General features: G+C 40.2%; 1 protein-coding gene across 1 annotated transcript; it reads right to left on the bottom strand.

Annotated features, from left to right (window-relative positions):
- Positions 1 to 6,697: 6,697 nt before the first annotated feature.
- Positions 6,698 to 8,698, bottom strand: LOC148027175 (threonine synthase, chloroplastic-like). The gene is made up of 2 exons (XM_087691720.1): positions 8,556 to 8,698; positions 6,698 to 8,394 (listed from the first exon to the last, which is right to left on the bottom strand). Exons 1-2 carry the CDS (start codon positions 8,589 to 8,591, stop codon positions 6,886 to 6,888), a joined length of 1,545 nt encoding a protein of 514 aa, XP_087547846.1. The 5' UTR covers positions 8,592 to 8,698; the 3' UTR covers positions 6,698 to 6,885.
- Positions 8,699 to 22,586: the final 13,888 nt, after the last annotated feature.

The following is a 22,586-nucleotide window of genomic DNA, read 5'->3' as shown; positions in this document are numbered from 1 at the left end:
GGACGAAGATATCCACAATGGCCAACATTTATTATCCTTAGACATCCATATATCACAGTTGTACGATGGAAAAACCTCTCACCTCATATAGTAGGTACATGCACTGCTAGGCATTTTCAAGCAAGTTGTCTCCACCTTGAATAAGTTAAAAAACTCCTCCTAGGAAATGTGATGATAGAACAAATAGAAACACATATCAAAGTATGTAGATGTACTCAATTATTCCATGAATCTACAATTAGAAAATAAGCATGCTCAATCCACTTGATGCCATGGCCTCATGTTCATTCATGTGAGATCATGGGTTAATAATTAAATGGATTATGAACTAAGGTTAAAGAGTGATGAAAAGAAAAGGGTACTAGGTGGATGAGATCTCTAGCTAGACATACAAATTTGGTTAGTCCTTTTAAAAAAAAGGGGCATTGCTATAGTTCACTTGAAGGTGGCCAATAATCTATGTAGAAATTGTTGCAAGGTTTTGTCAATTGGATGTGTACAACAAAATAATGTCATTGAAGTTGAGAAGCATATAACTGGCAAAATTTTGTGATTGGGACAACACTACTTCAAGACATTAGAACTTCCAATGGTAGCGAGAAACGTCAAATATACGATCTAACATAAGCTTGGCATAGGCTATTTTAACATGATAAATTTGAACATGCAAACATAAATTTTTTTCAAAACGTCACAAACAATTTTATCAAATACATTATACAATAAATCCATGCAATGGTGACAAAAATATTCATCGCCTCAATGAAGGTTTCACAAAATTTTTACAATGGAATGCAAAGCAGTGGCAAATATACTTAGGGAGAATAAATCAAACTCAAAGGTATAAACAATGTGGGGAAGAAGGAAGAAACCAAATTCACCAAATTCCAAGGTTTGAAAATAAGAAGTGCAAAAACATGATATGAATACATGGTCTATGCATAAGCACTTGTGCATAGAAATGTGTATCAAACTTTTACAGGTCATAGTCTTTCCTCATGAGGTTGGCATACTCTAGCATGTTGTTTGTAATCAAGTCATCCTCCCTACACTAGGTCACCATGAACATCTCATCATCCCAATCAAAGTGGTGCAGATGGAGATCATCAACTAGCAGATCATTCAAATCCCCCATGGGCTTCCACATCCTCTTCGTCATGGTCCATTAGTATATTATGTAAAATGCAACAAGCATTTATAGTTTTTCGCAATGAATGTAAGTTGGGGTTTTTAATGGTTTTTCCAAGGTAAAGAAAAGATTTGTTGAGCCTACCAAAAACATGTTTCCAACACAATCCTTGTGGAGGAGTGCATGTAGTTGTAGTTGCACTTGTGATTGTTGGTGTCCTATTGTAAATGTGTTATCAACCATGGAAGAAGAGGATACCCTCCAACATCCACAATATATTTCTTGATATAGATCCCCAAATTCAAAGGGAGCATCTATCAATCTTCTTTGGCTATGGTAAAGCTTGAAGAAAGTGGAGGTCCGTAGCACTCTTGTGTTGTGAGCGAATTTTAGCCATCCAATGTCAACATTGAGAAAATGCATCCTAGCATCCACAACTCCTTGGACAATCATGCTATAATATCCATAGCAAGTGTACTAATCAACACCACTTTCAAGGGGAGGAAAGTCCAACTTGAGGCACAAGTCACATGAATGGCCCCACAACAGTTGGGAAAGAAATGGAGAGCTTGGAAACCCTCGTCCACCTCATTTAGCTTTGACTTTGTTTGAGACCATTGCAACAAATGTCTTACATTTTTCCCAAGGACCATGCAAAGCCAATAATTTTTGAAACTATTGAGCATTCATATCCAAAATGCTTAGAGACATCTATGAAACACATGCTAGATAACATGAGAAGGATTGTGATGGAGCAACTTTTTACTCCACTAAGAACATTCTACTAGCACATTTTGAAGATACAATGGAATCCTACCTTGCTACAAGTCATTGCAAACAAATGAACATATAAGATCAAACAAATTCACTAGAAGACAAAAAACCTCTATAAATCTTGCATCATCTACATGTGCAAAGGAAATGTAATGATTCCACTAGCAACTTATCGATGATTTGGCTTCACATATCAAGACAAAGGACATCAAACTATGAGAGAGAGAGAGAGAGAGATGCAAATGCAAATTGCCAAACAAGAAATGCAGCAAGCACTGTGCGGGCATCATTTCATCAAGGGGGACTGAACATACCTAGGGGGAAAAGTGGTAGGAGAGAGAAATATAACAAGTTGCTCTCAACCATGAGAAATTCATCAAGCTTGACCCGAAGTTATTATTTTGGGCATGGCACCACAACTTCACATAGCCCACGTAGCTATACTCCATATTCGTACACATGCCATAAGACTATTCGTGCATGGTAAAGCAAGGTGCACTTACTAGTACACATCATACTTGCACTTGTTCACATTTTAAGAGCACTCGCATTATCCTAGTTACTCGGGCACATTAGTACTTAGACACACATTATTTAGCTTAGCACATCTCACTTTCTAGAATAAGAGAGAAGGATGCATGGTTGGTTAGATTTTAGTGTTGAAAAAACAAGCTGAGAGATTACCATCAAAGTAATTTGTAGCTTCTTAAAGAATAAAATTCCATCTAATGTCCCAATTGTTGTGTGTTTAGTCCAATACACACATGCTAGTCTAAGATCTAGGAGTGGCATATTTGGATGTGGAAGAGTTGCCCTCTAGACGAGTTGGAGTAGGATCCAAGAGAGCAACTCTAACTAGCCATGGCAATCTCACCAAGGAGCTATGGTGTTTTTTGTCCAATACAACCAAGATTGGTAGACACGTTCTAATACAAGAGGATATGGATTGGGCACCATCATACAAAAGACATTGACCAAAGCAACACATCACCGATGCTTTTCACCAAACCATTTAATGACACCTATGGGAGAGCTAACAATCAAGGAGAGTCGTATTTCACTTGGCTTCTTGCATATGGGGGCTTGACAATTGGGAGTTGATCAATCCAAATGCAAAAGGAAAGACTCTACAAAAGTGTCACCCACAATAGCGCTTGGAAACTCTAAAGCATTGTCTTTGGTAATGTGAGGCGGCTAGAGGAGTCTTCATCAAGTTGCACCTAGCATGGGGTGTATATCTTGGGGGGCTTTTTGTTGACAATTAGTCAGCTAGGGCTACCACCTACTATATGATGCTTAGATGCAAAATACGCTCAAAGGCTTGAAAGATAACAAGGAGCACCATAGGGTGGCAGATCTAGAAGGCACACTACCAAATGACTTTTGATGGCAAGAGCTTTGGACATCCATTATCCACTCACTCCATCGCCATCAGTATGAACAACAAGGCCAATCAAGAGCTCCAAACAACAATTCTTGCTCACTTAGATGGTTGTGGCCTATTTTTCACAATGCACACCAGCAACCCTAAGGGTAAATTCCTTCTCCATGGTTTCTTCTCCCCATACCCCAAACCACCTTGAGAGGCTTGTAAATATGATTGCTCTACAACTTTGAGGCATCTCCTTCTAAATTGTTCAACACATATGCTTCATTGTAAAATTCGTCTAAGTAATGCAACGAGCCATAATGTCACCATTTCAAAAAATGTGTGAGTGCTAAATACAACTCTCAAATTCTAATGTAATAAACTATTTAGTACGCTTTCAAGATCACAAAATCTTGGATGATAAGTAACCAATTTGTAAAAAATGTAGTTTACAAGTTTTCTACATTTCATATTTTTAGAAATAAGTTTCTATTGTGTGTGTGTGTGTGTGTGTGTGTGTGTGTGTGTGTGTGTGTGTGTGTGTGTGTGTGTGTGTGTGTGTGTGTGTGTTGAATTATAGAATAATGATATAAAGGGCCTTATGGTCCACTAGCAAAGGCCAAAAAGACAAGTAGAAAACCACCTAAGCAACTAAGCTGGCAGTATAAGGTATTTAACGAAGGAGGCTAAACTAGAGTAGAGAGGATAATCTCCATCCACAAAGCTGCTACTTCTCAAAGAGTAAGACTAGCTAAACTTGTGGATGGCCAATTGTCATAGCCAATATGACCATGGATGCTTATAATCATATCAATAAAAGCATTAATGTCCTCTAAGTATGGCAAAGGTCAATCCAAGATAAAAACTAAAAACAAGGGGATATTCTAATTGGAAATTGGCTATGGAGGCAATTTACCCAAGACCTGTGAGCCATGGCTATGGAGGCAATTTACCCAAGACCTGTGAGCCAATAGTGGTCATTGATGTATCATAAAAGTCCAGACTTGAGAAGTAAAAACGCACACACCTGTCAAGCCACTAGGATCAAATGAAAATACGAGTGGAAGACCCATTACATGTGCTGCAAAAGGTACACGAGCTATGACATCTATCAAAACCCTCCAAACAAATGCTTTCTCACATTAGGATATCTTTTATTTCCACGGTTCAACATATCCCACCACTTAGCATCACTCTCCCTATGAAACCAAACATTAATTACTTCAATCCCCCATCTCTTACCCTCTACCATTTTGTGATAGACCTCATTAGCAAAGCATTCCACGAAATCCCTCAAATCTCACAAAAGCCCAGTCTGGCCATGGAGACAAATCACATAATCCATGCAAGAAAGAATGTTCTTGGTCTACAAGCTGGTCCAAATCAACCTATACCCCTTGGGACTTGAACATATTGGCAAATATGGCAAAAGGGGTAGACCTTAGACTAGCCAAAAAACATAGCATCTTGCATTATACCCAAGCCCAACCTTGCCATCCTATTGAACTCATTATGCAACATGTGATTTTTTAACCAACAAAGTAATACTAAAGAGACCAAGAGCTCAACACAAAGAATTCAAATGATTGTCAAGTTTTGATAGCCCTCATTGAACTCAGCACATGCCACCATGATGCCTAAAAGTGAATTCCAACATTACCATGAGATATCCAAACTCAATAAAGGCACTCACAATAACAACCTAAGGATGTTGCTTCACATATAAAGCATGCAGAAAGGCTACATCCGTACAACTAACATATAATACTTAACATCTAATAAAGCTGGCCCACAAAGGAGTAGTAAGATGGCACAAAGAGATCCAAATCTAGCCTAAATGAGAACCCTGCTTTTTCCACATCAAAAAATAGCATCGGCTGCACAACTCATCAAAAGACTTCCGTGCTCCTTCTATGTCCAAGTGAGCAAGGATAAAAAGTAAAAGATCATGTTGATCATCACTGTTTGAGCCACTTCCAAACATACATTCAAAGGCCAACCCTGAGATTTCCAATATATGAAACTTCTGGCAAAGTAGGGAGTTCCTAATGCAAGCTCCCTAATAGAGACAATCATGATGAATATGACCAATTGTTGCCCAAGGATGGGCCAACCTGATCCATCCATGCACAATATGGTTGACAAGTTGCTGAAATCACTATCACAAATTTGCAATATGGCCCACTTGATGGCTGCCAATGATGACCAGAGCCATGTGAACAGGCTAGAAATGCAATAAATGACAGCACCTAATGCATGCATGTACAGAGACAAATGTTAGAGCTTCCATGTTTCCATCAAACTCTGCAAATATTAGAGCTTCCATGTTTTTGTCAAACTCTAACGAAGCTCACAGCCGGAATTGATAGCGAAAACACATGGACTGCTAATACACCCCCCTCCATTCCTAGGAGTGGTTGGTGGCGAAGAAGGCGCATGTTATGAAGCAAAGAAGGCAAGGGAAGGGCCTTCATGAAGATGTCCACTGCATTTCTTTCATAGGTCACTAGATGAGCTCCAACTCTCCATCTAAACTGCACTCTTGAATATGACAGTACTTTACTTCAATGTGCTTAGGGCTGGGCGGGTATGAAACACAAGGTGCTTTGCAATGCCAAGAGCACTTCGGTTGTTGAACCAAAGTAGAGTGGATCCCACTTGTGCAAAACCAATGTCAGCAAGCATGCAGCAAAGCTAAACTGCCTCCTGAGAGGAAAGCACACTACATGGTACTCCGCCTCTTGAGAGGAAAGCATATTTGCATGGTACTCCGCCTCCGTCAAAAAAAGAGCAATGGTAGGCTGCTTCTTGTTACTTCAAGCAATGGCATCAGATCCAAGGAAAAAAGCATTTCCAATGGTCGATTTGCAAAAGTCGATGTCATCTGCCTAGTTTAATCCAAACTAACCTGTAAGTGTGAACCCCTCTCCATACAAAATCCAGTGAGAATGGATACCCTGCAAGTATCTCAAGATACGGAGAGCAGCCTGCCAATGGGAAAGAAGAAGCTTCTTCATAAATGAAGAAAAAGGAGCCACCACATAAGAGATGTCTGGCTGGGTATTGATGAGCCATATCAAATATCAAACCAAACTACGGTAGCAGGATGCTGCCAACTCTGTGTGTCTATATATGTGTGTAAAGGTGGTTGGATTAGAAAAAAAAATTGTGCCACCTGGCATGTATGTATACCCCATGCTGCTACCTGCAATTAGCTCAGATCGAGGTCATCCAAACATTTCAGTACAGCTAATCACCTTTATCCAAAATGATTATCACCCATGTTGGTGCTTATTAAGGCTACTAACCCAAATCCTGAAAAACTGTCATGCATGCACATTTTAGATATTACCAGTAATCTAACATGGTTGCAAACATGCTTAACCAACAAAGTTGGCCTCACTATACAAACTAATAGGAGAATGGAAAGAAAAGTATTATATACATTTGCCTGAATACTTCAACAATAAAAACCACTAAACAGGACAGTAATGGAGATGCTCCTGCCAAAATAGTGGACTTGTGAGATGAAAGGTAGGAACTGCAGTCTAGGACCACCACTAGAGGCTACAAAATACATGCACTGAAATATAGTACAAACTTCATTTAAATTTCATCTAAGGTTTAGTTTATGCCTAAGAACCTCCATAACATCCCCAATATCTGCCTTGACCTCTATTGGTGGATTTGCATGTTCACATGTAAAATCTGCCAGCTCTTTCGAGTGGTAAGCAATTTTGGACTCTGTGAATTTCAACCCATGAGCAGTGCTAACTACTACAGTTCGATCAGTTGGCCCAATTACCCCTTCCTGGCGTAACTTGATCAGGGCTGAAAGTGCCACACCAGTATGGGGGCAAGTAAACATGCCCGTTTTATCTGCCAATGCACATGCATCCATGAGCTGTTCTTCAGTGGCCTCTTCAACTATCCCATCTGTATTTTTTAATGCATAGACAGCACGATTGATGGATACTGGGTCACCAATTTGAATTGCAGATGCAAAAGTTGCATTAGCTTTCACAGGTTGGTAGTTTTGCCACCCAGATTTGTAGTAAAGATATAATGGATTGGCATTAGCAGCCTGTGCGCATACCAGTCTAGGCATGCGGTCTGTCAAACCTAGTTCTTTGCACATATAGAACCCCTTGTAGAAGGCATAAATGTTTCCTAAATTACCACCAGGGACAATAACCCAATCAGGAACTTCCCAGTCAAACTGTTGGCAAATCTCAATGGCTGCAGTTTTCTGCCCTTCTAAACGCAAGCTGTTCAGAGAATTTGCAAGGTAAATGGGAAGTTCAGCTGTTATGTCTTTGATGAGGCGCATGCAACCGTCAAAGTCTGTGTCAAGGCTGAGAACTAAGGCACCATTGGCAATGGGTTGAACAAGCTGGGCAATTGAAATCTTATTTGCTGGTAGAAAGACTATGGACGGGATCCCAGCAGCCGCACAATACGCAGAAAGCGCAGCCGATGTATCCCCTGTTGAAGCACAGCCAACACCTACAATGGGCTTCCCCATCTTCCTCAGCCTGTTCACTTGACTCACAAGCACCGTCATACCAAGGTCCTTAAAGCTGCCTGTGTGGCTAATACCACAATGTTTGACCCACAGATCATTCATCTGAAGCATCTCTTTCCCAAATCTCTCGGCCCAAAAGAGATTTGAGTTCCCTTCGAATGCACTCACAATGTGATCGCTATCAATCTCAGGCAAAACCCACTCTTTTTTGCTCCACACACCTGATCCATAAGGCCATGTGGTTTTGCCAATGCGAGAATCAAACAGATCCCGCCAATACTTTCCGTCGAACTTCTTCAGGGCACCCATGTCATGCTGCACATCGAGGAGCTCCCCATCCTTGCTGCGGTAGACGATCTCATCCAGAGAATATTCCTCTGATGTCTGCTCATAAGGCAAGAAGGGCACATACTTGGCAGAGAAAGTCACGGGTGCGTGGGCGAGACCATTAAGCCGCCGCGCCTCATCCCTGATGCTCTCTGCCATGACATGGGTTGTGCTGGATGCCTCAGGGGAGGAATAGTGGGGGGGGCTAAAAGCCCTTATTTGGCTATGGAGTCTGGCGTCAGGGGACTGAGCTGAGCTGCCGAAAGAAGCCTGTGTTGAAGGGGAACATTTAGGGCAGCACGGAAGGCCATGCGTTTGCTTCTCAAGCATGGAGACTTTACTAATTGAGGAAGCTGGAATCGCCATGGATTCAAGCAGGGCAACAAGCAAAATCAAGCACAACGACAGTTTATGTGGAGGAAGGGGAAAACCTGATCCGGCGTCCGCTTCTCGTCCTCCTCCTCCATTGGATGGATCGCTCTAAAGCCTCTACTTATTAGATTGGTGGTTGGTAGTTTCTACCGTTTTTGCTGGTGTTGTAAAGGCCGGCGATGGATATCAAGCAAATGGAAAAGCACGTGTGCTGAATCTTAAAAGCTCCTTCAACCCCAAAAGCACATTCTCTCATAACGATGTTTACATACAACGTTTGACACACAATTATTAGGCCACACAAAAATGTTGTTATAAATGTCATCACCCTTAGATTGCCCCCTCCCACATCTTCTTTCTTTGGAAAATGAAGGAATACAACCCGCAGTCTTGCAAAGAACATTCCAACTTGTGGGTTGCTAGTCCAAGCTCCTACTTATATTATGAGGCCCCTTACAAACCAGATCCAAAATGGGTGCTCAATGTGTGTTCCTTTACACACACAAAATTTTGTGATTATATGCTTTGGAGGTCGAATGCTTCAGCAAATCTTAATAATACAGCTATAAAGGCTACTTACTTCTAACAACATGGGATTGGTGATTCAAGTCTCGTCAGATAAGGGCAGGCAAGGATGTGTTTTGGGTGGCGTCCAGTCCTTGATCGGGTTTTCGAGTGACCTATATAATCCGAACATCCTCGTTTTTGCCACACATCTAAGCGGGCATCTGCTTTTGCGAATGTTCGCTCTATGTGTAAGGGGCCTGATTTTTTTAGGCAAAGCTTTAAATACCATAGACACTGCACAAAGACCCTGAGAGAGTTTTCTATTTTTGTCATCAAAATGTGGAGCAAGTGCTCTTTAGAATTTGACACTCTCCATTTGTTGCATGCAATGTCTTTTCTTTGTATTACTTATGGGCCATTTTCATTGTATAAACAACATATTGACAAGCCTTGCGAGAGGCACGTCATTGTATACACAACATAATGACACCCCTTATGAGAGGCATTTCCCTCTTGCATGGATTAATCAAAGTTTGATTTGCAACGTGAAGCATAAACATGTAAAGGCAATTCCACATTATGAAGGTGGTGAATTAGGCCATCACCTTGGATTGGGCCTATCATTTGTTTTTTGAGCCAAAACAAGTTCATAAAGCATTGGCCTATATAGGTAGAAGCATTCTTGTTTATCCTTACTTTGCAAAACAAAAAAAACCCTTCATTCTATGAGCTTGGCAATTTCCTTCCTTATTAAAGCTTCTTTTCCAAAGTCGCTCATTCAGCATTACATACAAATGATAACAATGGCATTTGTTCTGTAAGATATGAATTTTTTATAGCTTCATAATGTTCTATAAGTTTGTATGTTACCTAGGTTTTCTCCATGCATGCACATGATAGCAATAGCATTAGTTCTACAATGTAAGGAAATTCCTAGCTTGAGCTTACTTTCTATAGCTTCATAATGTTCTATAAGACTATAAGTTTCCTAACAAAAGCCTAGTTTTCTACATCACCTATGAAACATTTTCGTTGGAGAAGAATGTGTAGCCCCATGGAAATTGAAATTAAGTGTGTGACTATAAGACTATGCAATGCAACAACCATTTAAGATTTTGCTTTTTTGAATGTTGAATTCTTAGTCCTTGAATAAGTTTTCAAATTTGGAACATATAACAAAGTCAACACCACACAATACTCAAAGGGTGGTGTACATGTTGGTAGCCTACATCACCTTACTACATCTTATTCATTTATTGAACATGCACACCGCGTGCAATTGAACTTAGAAGACAATAGAAAATGAATAGCATACATGATGTGTGATTGAATGAAAGAACCCCACCCCCATATATCAATGATGACACTTGTCTATGGTGCTTTATGAAAATGTCCCAAGACATGGGAATAAGGCTATTACAACTTCTTCTTACCCTATTATACACAGCAAAACATCCACAATCACATGTTAGCTTGAAAGGATTAAATAAAGCATGCCAAATTTACAAATCTTTTTCCATGGCAAAAAACTAAACACCTTAACAAAACAAGGAGAAAAGACAAACTCCAAATTATAGAATTTCTCTATAAATTGATACTATTGTTTCTTGCGCACTTCACACATAAAGAATGCTAGGCCTCTTCATAGCACCTGAACACTATCACGCGAAGCTGCTGCAAAGCAAGGGAAGCAAAGTTATTGTGCAATTTTATTTTCATGGCTCCTTCCACTTGCATTATCATGTAAAGCTACCAAGAAGCAGCATCACACTATCACCAAACCCTATAGCATATAGCATCACAAGGGAGGCAAAGTTGGCACCTTATTACACAATAACTTTATTTTTCTATATTTTGTCCCCTAATATTAGATTTGGGTGTGTTGAAATTCTTCCTCTTCTTTCCCTCTCTCTCTCCCCCTCCCTCCTTGTTCCTCTCTTTTCTTTTTCTTGTTCTTATTTTTGTCCTCTCTCTCTCTCTCTCTCTCTCTCTCTCTCTCTCTCTCTCTCTCTCTCTCTCATTTTTATGCACTATCTTTTTTCTCTTTTGCTTTCTTATCCTCTCTCTTATTTTTATGCTTTTTTTCTCTCTGTTTCTTATTCTCTTGTTCTCTCATATTTATGCTCCTTATTTTCTCTCTCTTTTTTGTAATGGAAAATTCTCTCTCCCTCCCTCTCTCTCTCATATATTTCTCTTCCTCTTATTTTTCCTCTTTCTCTCTCTTTTCTTTTGATGTTGTCAGAGAGAGAAGCAGGGAGAGAGAAAGAGGAGAGAGAAAGACTGCAGAGGAGAGATAATAAGAGTGAGGAGGAGAGAGAAAGACTAGAATTGGAGAGAGAAAGACAGGAAAGATGAAGAAGCCATGGAAGCTTAGAGCAAGAAGGGAGAGAAAGATTGTAAAATGTATTGATTTGTCAAAAGATGTGGAAAATTACAACTTCTCTCCTTATATACCAATGTCTATGTGACATGGCATATTATTAACATTCTAACTATTGCCAGCTTCTTACAATCCATCCCTTCCCAAAAGTTTTTGTCCTCAAAAACAAACCTAGAAAGAGCTAAAGAAGAGATGGATAGAACAGAGTACTACTCTGTTTTACAGCTTTACAAATGGGAAATGAATGAAGAATTATCATTACAAGGGCTGAATTTGAAGAACGGAAAGAGGACCCAACTATATACATGATTTGAAGAACTTCAGAAGCAAATGGAGCCATAGAATCTTCAACAAATAGTTCCAGAAGAAAGTAGACAGCTTGCTGAAATAACAGTCCCTGCTGGACCAAATCTGCCATAACTTTTGATAGAAGTGTCCAAATGAGATGTACCACATATCAAAACGAAGCTCTTGAAGAGTACTTTAAGCTCATGTAGATAGCTCAATTCTGAAAATGAAGTACAACAAAAACTGTTCTAAAACAGCGTGCTGTCCTGAACCAGTCTGCATCAATACTAGCTCCATAAGCAGTAGGCTTCAGCCCCACCAATGTATCCCTCAAGTATGGATACTCATCCAATATTGAATCGGTTCTCCAAGAAGCCTCTTCAGAGGGTAAACCTCTCCATTTAATCAAATATTCCACAATAGAACGTGATCGAAGCTTCTTTTCACGCTGACCTATGACAGCCTCTGGGATGTACTGAACAAGACCATCTTCATCAATAGGTGGCAGCTCATCAACTAAATCCACTGGATCACCATAATAGGGCTTAAGCTGACTAACATGGAAGATGTTATGAATCTTTGTAGAAGAGGGAAGCTCTAGTCTGTATGCCAAATCTCCAATCCGCTTAAGGATCCTGTAAGGGCCATAGAATCTGTGGGCAAGCTTATTACTGGATCCATCTTTCAATGTAGAGTACTTGGATTTGGGCACCTTCAACAAAACCAGCTCTCCTTCCTGGAACTCTAAAGGCCTCCTCTTCTCATCAGCATACATCTTCATCTGATCTTGAGCCTTCCTTAGATTCACCTTGCATTGCTGAAGAAGGGTCTACATTCTTTCCAACTCTTCCTTCCCATGAGGGTTGATCTTTTCATAAAAAATGACTGTGGGTAAGGGCACCTTGTAACCATACAAAGCCTCAAAGGGTGAAACTCCTATGCTCGCATGAGTGGAATTGTTATAAGCAAACTCAGCCAGGTGTAACCAAGAATCCCATGAGGTTTGGACATCATAGCAAAAATGGCGAAGATAAGTCTCCAACCATTTATTAACTCTCTCTGTCTGTCCATCAGTTTGGGGATGATAAGCCGTAGATGGAGCCAACTTAGTACCCATAGATGTAAATACCGCTTGCCAAAAGTTACTCATAAACTTTGAGTCCCTATCATGGACAATCACCTGCGGTAATCCATGTAATCTGAAAATATACTCCATAAACTGGTTGGCCACCTGAGAAGCAGTAAACTGAATTTTTGTTGGGATAAAATGAGCTGCTTTGGTGAGTCTGTCAACCACCACATAAATACTATTCCACCCCTTCTTGGTAGTAGGTAAGCCTGTGATAAAGTCCATAGTAATATGAGTCCATTTACCCGTAGGAATAGGCAATGGCTGCAACAAACCTCCTGGCTTATGGGTGCTATCCTTATTTTGCTGACAAGGCATACACTTCATAACGAAGTCCTTGACATCTTTCCACAATCCTTTCCAATAAAAGTTCTTGCTGATCCTGTCATAAGTCTTGAAAACTCCCAAATGTCCAGTTAAAGGGGAAGAATGTAACTCCTCCATAATTTTCCGCTTGAAAGAAGAAGTAGAGGGAATAACAATCTTGCCCTTCCACCAAATAAGACCATTTTTAAGCTGGTAATGTGAGTTTTCTTCCATAAGACCTTGCTGTAATTTCTGAAAGATTTGGCTGAATTCCTCATCTAAGAGATATGCCTCTTGTAGCTCTTCAATCCAATCACTATGTAATTCTATCATGACTGACACTTTGCATGCCCACATAGGAGAGAGAGAATCAGCCACTATGTTATCTTTGCCCCTTGTATGAGTGATGTCAAAGTCATAATTTTGTAATGTTGCTACCCATCGTCGTTGCTTTGGAGTGAGATTTGACTGAGTAAGGAAATACTTGAGTACCCGATGATCACTATGTACTCTGAATCGGCTGCCATATAAGTAATGGTGCCATTTCTTGATTGCATGCAGAATAGCCAACATTTCCTGGTCATAAACATTCATGGCCATCTCCTTATCAGTAAACTTACGGCTTTCAAATGCAATTACTCCATGCTCCTGAAGCAAAACAGCCCTAATGCCACGGCCACTAGCATCACACTGTATAGTAAACTCTTTAGAGAAATCCGGGCATACAAGAATAGGAGCAGAGGTAAGTAATTCCTTTAACTGGTTGAAGCTGCTATCTGCAAAAGCATCCCAAAAGAAAGCCTCTTTCTTCAACCTGTCAGTTAAAGGGGCTGCAATTGCCGCATAATGCTTTATAAATCTGCGATAGAATGAAGATAGACCAAGAAATCCTCTAAGAGAGGTAGTAGTAGTAGGCGTTGGCCAATCTTTTATGCATTGCACCTTCTTGGGATCAGCCTGTATTCATTTTTCACAGACTATATGTCCCAAATATTCCACTTCAGTCTGCATGAAAGAACACTTCTTCTCCTTAGCAAAAAGCCTATGATGTCTCAACACATCAAAAACCTTCCTCATATGCGACAAATGATCCTGTAAAGTCTTGCTATAGATCAAAATGTCGTCAAAGAACACTAAGACAAACTGAAAGAGGAAAGGTTGCAGAATCTTATTCATCAAGCTTTGAAAGGTAGCTGGAGCGTTTGTAAGGCCAAATGGCATCTCCAAGAAATGGTAGAGCCCACGATCAGTCCTAAAAGCAGTCTTGACCTCATCACCCTCTCTCATGCGAATCTGATGATACCCTGATCTCAAATCAATCTTCGTGAAGAATCGAGCCCCCTTAAGCTCATCAAGCAAATCATCTATCCTGGGTATAGGATACCTGTTCTTCACTGTTATCTTATTAAGATCCCTATAGTCAATACACATTCTGAAAGATCCATCTTTCTTTTTGACTAACAGGACTGGGGATGCATACGGTGAAGAACTTGGTTCAATGAATCCCATTTCAAGAAGCTCTTTGATTTGCTTGGCTCCTTCCTCTCGTTCACATTTTGATAGTCTATAAGGTGGCTTATTGATTGTCTTTGAGTTGGGTTCCAAATCAATAGGGTGATCCACCGCTCTCTTAGGAGGCAATGAAGTAGGTACTTCAAATAAATCTCTATACTCCTCAAGAAGAGCTGTCAAGGCTGGATGGTTTGCTGAATTATTGGGTTGATCCTGTGTTTCTTTGTTCAAATGCAATACAAATATCTGTGAGCGCTTTTTGTACTCTTTCTTGAGTTGTTGAATGGTGATAAGCTGAAAATCAGATCTACTAGGGATTCCCTGTAAACGGATGAGCTGTCCATTGGAGAAAAACTCCATATATAATTGTGAGAAATCCATAGTAATCCTGCCTAAGGTCATCAACCAATCACAACCAAGTACAATATCTATGGGCCCCATTTCCAAAGTGATCAGGTTTACTTTTGACTTCAAAATTTTCAGCCATCTGCAAAGAAACTTGTGGGAAAATCTGTGTGATGGTTTCCTCTTCACCATTAGCCACTTGTACTCGAATGGGCTGCTGTAAGTCGGTGGGAACACAATTCAACTTGTATATAATAGATTTATTGACAAAACTGTGAGTACTGCCACTATCTATCAAGATGAACACTGGCTTTCCACATATGCTTCCCTTCATACGAAGTGTATTAGGGCTCTTAGATCCCGTCCAAGCATCCATAGAGATAGAACAATTAGTGGCAGCAGGCAACTCATTACAAAATCCACCAGGATCAAATGGAATATCACCGCCTAGATCAAAAGGAAAAGAGTACTCCTGTCCACCATCATCCTCGAAATCTTCATTTTCAGCATTGATTGTGACTGCATTAACTTCATCTATGTCATTTTCAAAGTCCTCAAGAATTAGCATACTCTGAATCTTTGGCTTGGCATTTTTATATACACATTTTGAAGCATGGTCAGGAGTATACTTTTCTCCACACTTGAAGCATAAGCCTTTGTCCTTTCTTTCCTTGTAAAGATCCATGGGAATATTTTTGGAATTTGTATCGGCTGAAGTGGACTTAGGCTTATTGTCACCTTGCTTAAATTCAACCTTTGGACTGTTTGCTGTCCTGAAATTGCTTTGAAGCCTAGAAGCATTAAATAGAGGATAAGTTGGTATCCGTAAGCTCCCACTAGGCATATGATTGCTGCCATAATTGTTACCAACTTGCCCTTGCTTTAAAACAGTCCTTGGCTGTCCATAACTTGGCTGAAATGAAGACTCTTTCCTATACTTCCTTCCATAGCGCTCTACAAGCTCAATAGCCTTGAAAAGTGAAGTAGGATTCTGCGCCATAACATCAGCTGACAAGGATGGTTCTAAACCATACATAAACTTGTGTAACTTGGCCTCATCACTGATGTTTTCCACATACATGGTCAAGTTGAGGAATTGGTTTGTATATTCTCTTACACTTAGGCCCCTTTGTTCCAAACCATACCATCTTCGTTCTAACTTCTCTTTTTCAAGAGGTGAAACAAAGACTTCAACCATAAGTGCCTTGAAAGCTTCCCAATTCTCAATAAGTACATTCTCTTTTTTGATATACCTCCACCAAGTGTGGGCAAATCCTTCTAAGTGCAAGGAGGCAAAGCGTATCTTCATATCATCAGTTTTAGGAAATATGTCAAAATAGGACTCCATCTTAGAGGTCCATTCCTCTAATTCTGATGGTGAAGAAGACTGGCCATTGAATTTGGATAAAACAATTTTGTCCTTGAATTCTCTATCATGAAAGGGTTGCTATCCCAAAACTGGCTGATCAGGATTTCTAAGTACAGAACCCCCAAATTGAGACTGAAATCTACAAACAGGTGGCTGAGAATTACCATGTAATCTTCCTGTTGGTAAGGCACCCCTGGAATTCTGAGTATGCAGTCCAAAAGTTTGAGTATTGGCTCCATTCAAACTGCCCAAATAGTCATCATACCTTTGTGAAGCTTCTCCTACTTCATACTGACTATTTGGTATGCCTCTTCTTCCAATGATCCCATCTCCATAACCATTTTGGTTGGATGGCTGAAGTGGGACTGAAGGGTCACTATTTGAACAAGCCTTCTCATTGGCTTCTTTTGATCCCGTTTGCGACGGCATTAATTGAGAAAATTTTGCCATAAGTTGAGCATTGGATTCTACTAATTTATCAATGGAAGCCTTGGTTTGGGTAGTTGATTCCATCAACTTATCAACGGTAGACTTCGTTTGACCATGAGATAAAATCATTTGCTCCATTGTAGACTTCGTTTGACTAAATGATAAAATCATATGCTCCATTGCTGACAAAATAGCCTCATGACGTTCCTTATGTCTTAGTTTATGGGCACACAAAGTATCATTGAGTATACTAATTTCTCCTTGTTGTTGAGGCTCTTCAGGGTTCTCTTGAAGTGTGTTTTCCATCATGGAATCCCTGATTTGTTGTGCATAATCCTCCTGGACCTTATTTTTGCCTTTATGTCCTGCCATACTAGTGTAGTCCTGCAGTACCCCGTGTCAGTAAAACGGCTATAACTTTGGCTAGAAAACTCCGATTGCAAAACTTTTTTGCGCGAATCGAAGCTAACAATGCCCTCTTCGAGATGAGCTATATCACGCTATAACAGGTTTAGGACAGAAAATTCTGTAATTGAATTTCAGAGTCTGAACTGTCCAGTCCTGCACCCTGTTTAGACCTGTAAGCGCCCTGTTTTGACCCTGTAATGTAAGAGAGTAACCTCAAATGGCTACCAAACCCTGCAAAGGGGTATATAGGACCTGTGGGTACCCTGTAGTACCTGCACCTGTGCTTCAGTAATGAAGGGTGTACCTGTATCCACCTGTAAATGCCATGTGGGTGACCTGTAAATTCCCTGTTTTACCCTGTTTTAGTCCAGTAGGTACTTGAGTTGTTGGAAAGTCTTCAATCTTCAATCCTCCACTCGCTGTACCTGTGTGAGGGATAAAATGGCAGGACAGGCTCCCTACACGGGCTCCGAATCACCGGGAGGTGGGCAAAGTAGCAAACCACATTAAGCACCAGGAAGATATGATTTACATCCTGACCTCTCATCCGCCACCATCAGCCCATCTGGATACCCTCATTTGCTGCGTCTAAATTGTGAATATACGCAGTCCTTGTGTGTCAATCTGTGTTAGAGGACATTTCTCATGCAGGATGAAGGACTGACGGAGCAACACGCTGGACTAACTTGAAGGGAGGGATTGCCGCAAAACAGGAAGAAACACGCATCCCTTCAAAATAACCAGCCAACAAGATCAACACAGTTCCAGGAGTAATGCTAGGCCTGAGCTTTGTCTTCTTGATGGTGCACTTGTTCCGGAGAGGCTTCGGCACATCATCGGCAGGGTAGAACTTGGGAGGCTTCTCAGCGGAGGGCAGTGCGACGGCCTTCTTATCGTGGTGAGGGAAAGATCCGCCGTTTTTAGCTTTGATGGCCCAGAGGCCGCTCTTGTATCCTCAAAGTCCCTGAAAGCAAAACAAACACCTACCTTTTTTATTTCGAAGGTTCACTTCCCCTCCAAATTGTCCTTCTCCGACGTCCTGTTGTCCTCCTTCTTCCCCAAATTCTGCGCCCCCCATTTCCAAGCGCTACTGATCCCCCTCTATCATGAGCAATAGAAGGCTCCCTCATAAGCAGTGAAAAGCTCTATCTTGAGCAGTGGAAGGCTGGCCCTTTTCCATCGTTTTGCTTCGTTTTGATTTTTCGCACGATTGCTAGTCGGACTCTGTAAACTTCAGAAAGATGATAATTTCCAAATTTGCTCTTGATCCGACCGCATGAGGCGTAGCAGATGGCCCTTCTTGGATCTCATTAAAAGCTTCAGCGGGTCATGGCAAGAATCGGGGTCGGAGACGTGCAGCACGGAAGCGATATAGATGCTCCTTCAGCCTGTGCTCCCTTCTCTCTACGGCATGGATCGTCATCGTTCTTCTCAGTCTGATTTTCATTCACATTGTCAGATTTCAAGGTGTGCATTCAAGTAGTCTCTCTTGGTCCATGCCATGGTTGAAAGCAGTCAAGGCTGACAATAACACCCATTTAAAGAATCAGAATATTTCAGAGGCGTCTCACACTGGGCTTGACGATACCAATGCGGGACTGAGAAATAAGCTAGGTGGGCCACGCTGGTTCCTCAGTAACAAGTTCTGATTCTATCTCAGAAAGAGCCTTCTTTTTATAAACAAAGAAACTGCATCACTTCCACCATTTGCAGAAAATCTGCGAGGCACCCTGTGCAGAGATGCATTCACGACAAACTTCTTTGATTCTTTTCTCCTCAATTTGATGGACCTTCGCCCACTACCACCTGTGAGAAGATCCTTCCTGCCCTCTTCGTTGTTCCCCTCCAAATTCCTTGAGAGTCCTCGATCCCCTTTCTGAAAGCGTGTCCCCTTCTCCATATGCTCTGTTCTGCCTTTCCCCTTTGATTCTTTTCTCCCCCCCAATTAGCCTCGCTCCTTTTCTTCCCCTTGTCTATTTTCTTTCCTCCTTCATCTATTTTCCCTCTCTCTCCCGATTCAAAAAGCTCCTTCTTTTTCTAAAAAAGCTTCCTTCCCACAATAGCCCCATGTCATCTTAAAGGCCAGAAAAAGCACACAGAAACCGCAGAGGAAGTGTTCACTAGAACAAAAACAATAGCGCTGCAATACTGGTCCACTTCACTTTTGGGAATGAATGTTTAAAAACAACTAGTGAAGTCTGCAGGCAAAGCCTCGTAGTCTCCATTTTCAAGACCTGCTTCACAAGGTGCACACCAAGTCTTTTCTTCCTTAACCACCCTCTTTTCAAGTGTCTCCTTCTTCCATAAAGAGATTCCATTGAAGAATGTTTTCAATGAATTCCCAGTGAAAAGCACTAAGAGCAGAATAGTGACTATCCAATTTGGAAATATCACATTGAAGACCACCCCAATGATTTAGAAAGAACTGTAGAAGACTTTTGATCAAATCACATCACTAGTGTCAGCATTGGAACAAAGATCCCACCTCCACCATACTGCCCACGCAAAACAAAATACAAACACAACAACTAAATATGTACAAAGTAACAAATCTCATGCACAACTTTTGGGTGGTTTACACGCCTCAAATGCGCAGCAATACGACATCGTGTGTGCGCGCGCGCGCATATTGCATAAGAGTTTGTCAAAGAGGGGAGGGAGGGAGGGAGAGAGGGTAAGGTTGCATGTTATTAGAGAGAGAGAAAGTGAGAGCGTAATGGACTTTTCAAAATTCAAATAAGTCTGGAATGTACTGTAGCTTTGGGAGGTTTCTTGGAAGTTTGGGGCCTCCAAAGATATGAGCTCAACAATCTAGCTCTTGATAATCGTTGATACATCTTGAGTTCAAGAGAATCTACAAAAGGTCTTGATTTTTATATCTTAACAAAACACAAAGTTTCATATGCATGTGAAATATCCATCACATTAGCATATATATATTGATTTTCCTTTGCACTTTTCCAAATATAGGTCTTGGAGCAACGTTAAGCCTCAAATGTCTAAGTATTAAGCTATTATATCATTTCAATATCCCTCCTCTTTTTGTTTACTGAGGAAGAGGACATAATAAGAAGAAGCTTTACACCAACATGTAATGGTAAGTTTGATTACCATTGAAAATTTTCTATATGATAAAAGAGATGGCTCTATGTCACAAAGATGGCATGTCTTGCATTCCTAGATAATAACATCAAAGACCAAAATACCAAATCAAGAGACAAAAAATGGATAAAGATTAAAGTATATAGTTTACAAGTGACAATAGAGAATTAAAGTTTTCTTGTACACATCCTATGAAATCTCCAAGAGATAGTTTGCAAAATATTCTCTTCAATAAATAGTTGGCACAAGTTTGGTTCTTTTCTAAGAGGCAATTTTTAACCATCTTAGTTAAAATAGCCGGCAATGGAATTTCATTCAAATTCAAGGAGAAGAACTACTTATTTCCAAAGCTTGTCCTTGTTTTGATTGGTAAGAAAAAGGGACTTCCAAATGACAACTTCTATCTCTACATATATTGTGCCATATAGGCAAGCAAAAAATGCAAAAGATCCATGGTGGAAAATCACATGGCAATGTTGAACCTATTTGTTCACTCTGAAGATGAAAATAGATATCACATCAGCGCCTTCTAATTTGTGGTTGGAAATAGAACTTAAAGAGTGTTTTGGAGATAATGAGAATCGTGTGCTTTGAGGATGTAGGAAAATGAGGGTGCTTAGAAAGAAATCATGAGGTTCATGAAGAACACTAGAATTCATATGTGTTCCATGAGCCTTAGGGGTTGTAGTTTGTTGCTTTTCATCAAGCTTTGCAACCTTAAGCTGCAATTTACATATCCCTTTTATCTACTCATCCATAACATCATCCTTTACAAGAGGTATAGCTGTAGGCACATGCTCTTTCACTACAAGCTCTATTGCCTTACTAGAGGCTATAGGCATAACCCCAACATATGCAATCTAAACCTGCTTTGTTGCCTCTTAATAAGAACAAAAATAACATATTTTATATTTTGTCAATCGGTTTGCAACCACAATGGGAACTGAGAGAGGGCATGGGACAAAGTTGTTACCAATCAAATCAATGCATTAAATCGCAAAGTTCTACTTTTTGGACACTTGGCTGCCATTAAACAAACCACTCAAATCTCATCAATCTTTTCATGCTTTAAAATTTTTGGATTTTTACTTGGATTAGCATGTCAAATTGATGTCGTAAATGTTTTGTGGCTCTAGTGAACCAAGTCTAGCATCCAAGGTTTGGTGGGAATAGGTTCTAAAATGCATAAAGCTTTGTCATAATGAAAGGTATATACAAGCCTACTTGAAGTTGCCTTTGAACCATGTGCAAGTGAAATGTAATTGCATGGGTCAACTAGATGAAAGTTCAAGACATGTGGTTGTGGTGCATGCATTGCAAACCTAGAATTTGGGAGACTTGACAAGGTTGATTAAGTGCCACTAGATTTAGTGCAACTTGTGTTAACTTACTCCCCTTGACCGCCATGTGATAGTGAAATGGAGGAAAATGACGAATATTTCCAAAACATTCATCTCCACCAGGACTTCCCCATTTGGTGCACTAATAGGAAGTAAGTGGTCATCCTAGTCGTTGACCCTCATCGATTTACTTCTGCATGGCTATGAGTGTGTCCCAAACTCCTTACACAAAAATTTGGTCCATGACCTTTGCATGGAGATGCTCTTAGGGTCCCTCTAGCGTTAACATATTTCTTTAGAAAGCTTCCAAAAATGCACTTTATTCTTGAACTTTCCTAGTTATTCAAATCTTCCCACAATTTTTTTTCATATGTTAGTGTAGAACTTTTAGACTAGTTTGTTTCATAAGCTAAGACATAGTGCCATACTTTTGAAATGCATAAATATATTCCTATTGTTAGATTATGAAATATCTACCCAAATTCCTTAGTTGTGAGATTGCCCATTATAGTGAGATACTTTTGAAATGCACAATTATATTCCTATTGTTAGATTGTGGCATAAATATATTCCTACTATTAGATTATGACATATCTACCCAAATTCCTTCTTCATGAGATTCTCCATCATGTGTATGATGTGGAAAATGCATAAACCTAAACAACATTATTGCTTGTGCTAATGAGATGGTCCACATACATATAGGTACTCAAATTTGTTGAAGTGAAATGCTATTGAGGGTACTAAATCAATGAAAGGTCATTCATGTAATGTAAGAAGAGCTTGCACTTTTAAGCTACAATTTTACTATCTAGCTCAACATTTCACGATAGACCATAAAAGAGTGTATTAGATATAGAATAAGCTAACATGCATTGTTTCTTTATCCTACATCACAAGGCTTTTATCATATGTCTCCTCAATCCTTTTTTTTTTTCCAAGAAAACCAACTTTAGTCATTCTAATCAACCAACA

Source organism: Lygodium microphyllum, chromosome 13 (genome assembly GCF_053477565.2).
Source record: "Lygodium microphyllum isolate KBCC chromosome 13, Lygodium_microphyllum_v1.1.10, whole genome shotgun sequence".
NCBI lineage: Eukaryota > Viridiplantae > Streptophyta > Polypodiopsida > Schizaeales > Lygodiaceae > Lygodium > Lygodium microphyllum.
The sequence above is the reverse complement of the archived record's forward strand: the minus strand, read 5'-3'. Positions and strand labels throughout refer to the sequence as shown.

What these genes read in the sequence shown, in the direction of transcription:
- LOC148027175 (XM_087691720.1), bottom strand. Translation starts at nt 8,591, where the DNA reads ATGGAGGAGGAGGACGAGAAGCGGACGCCGGATCAG. An exon ending in AGAAGCGGACGCCGGATCAG is followed by an intron (nt 8,395 to 8,555) that starts GTTTTCCCCTTC and finishes CCTTCAACACAG; the next exon opens with GCTTCTTTCGGCAGCTCAGC.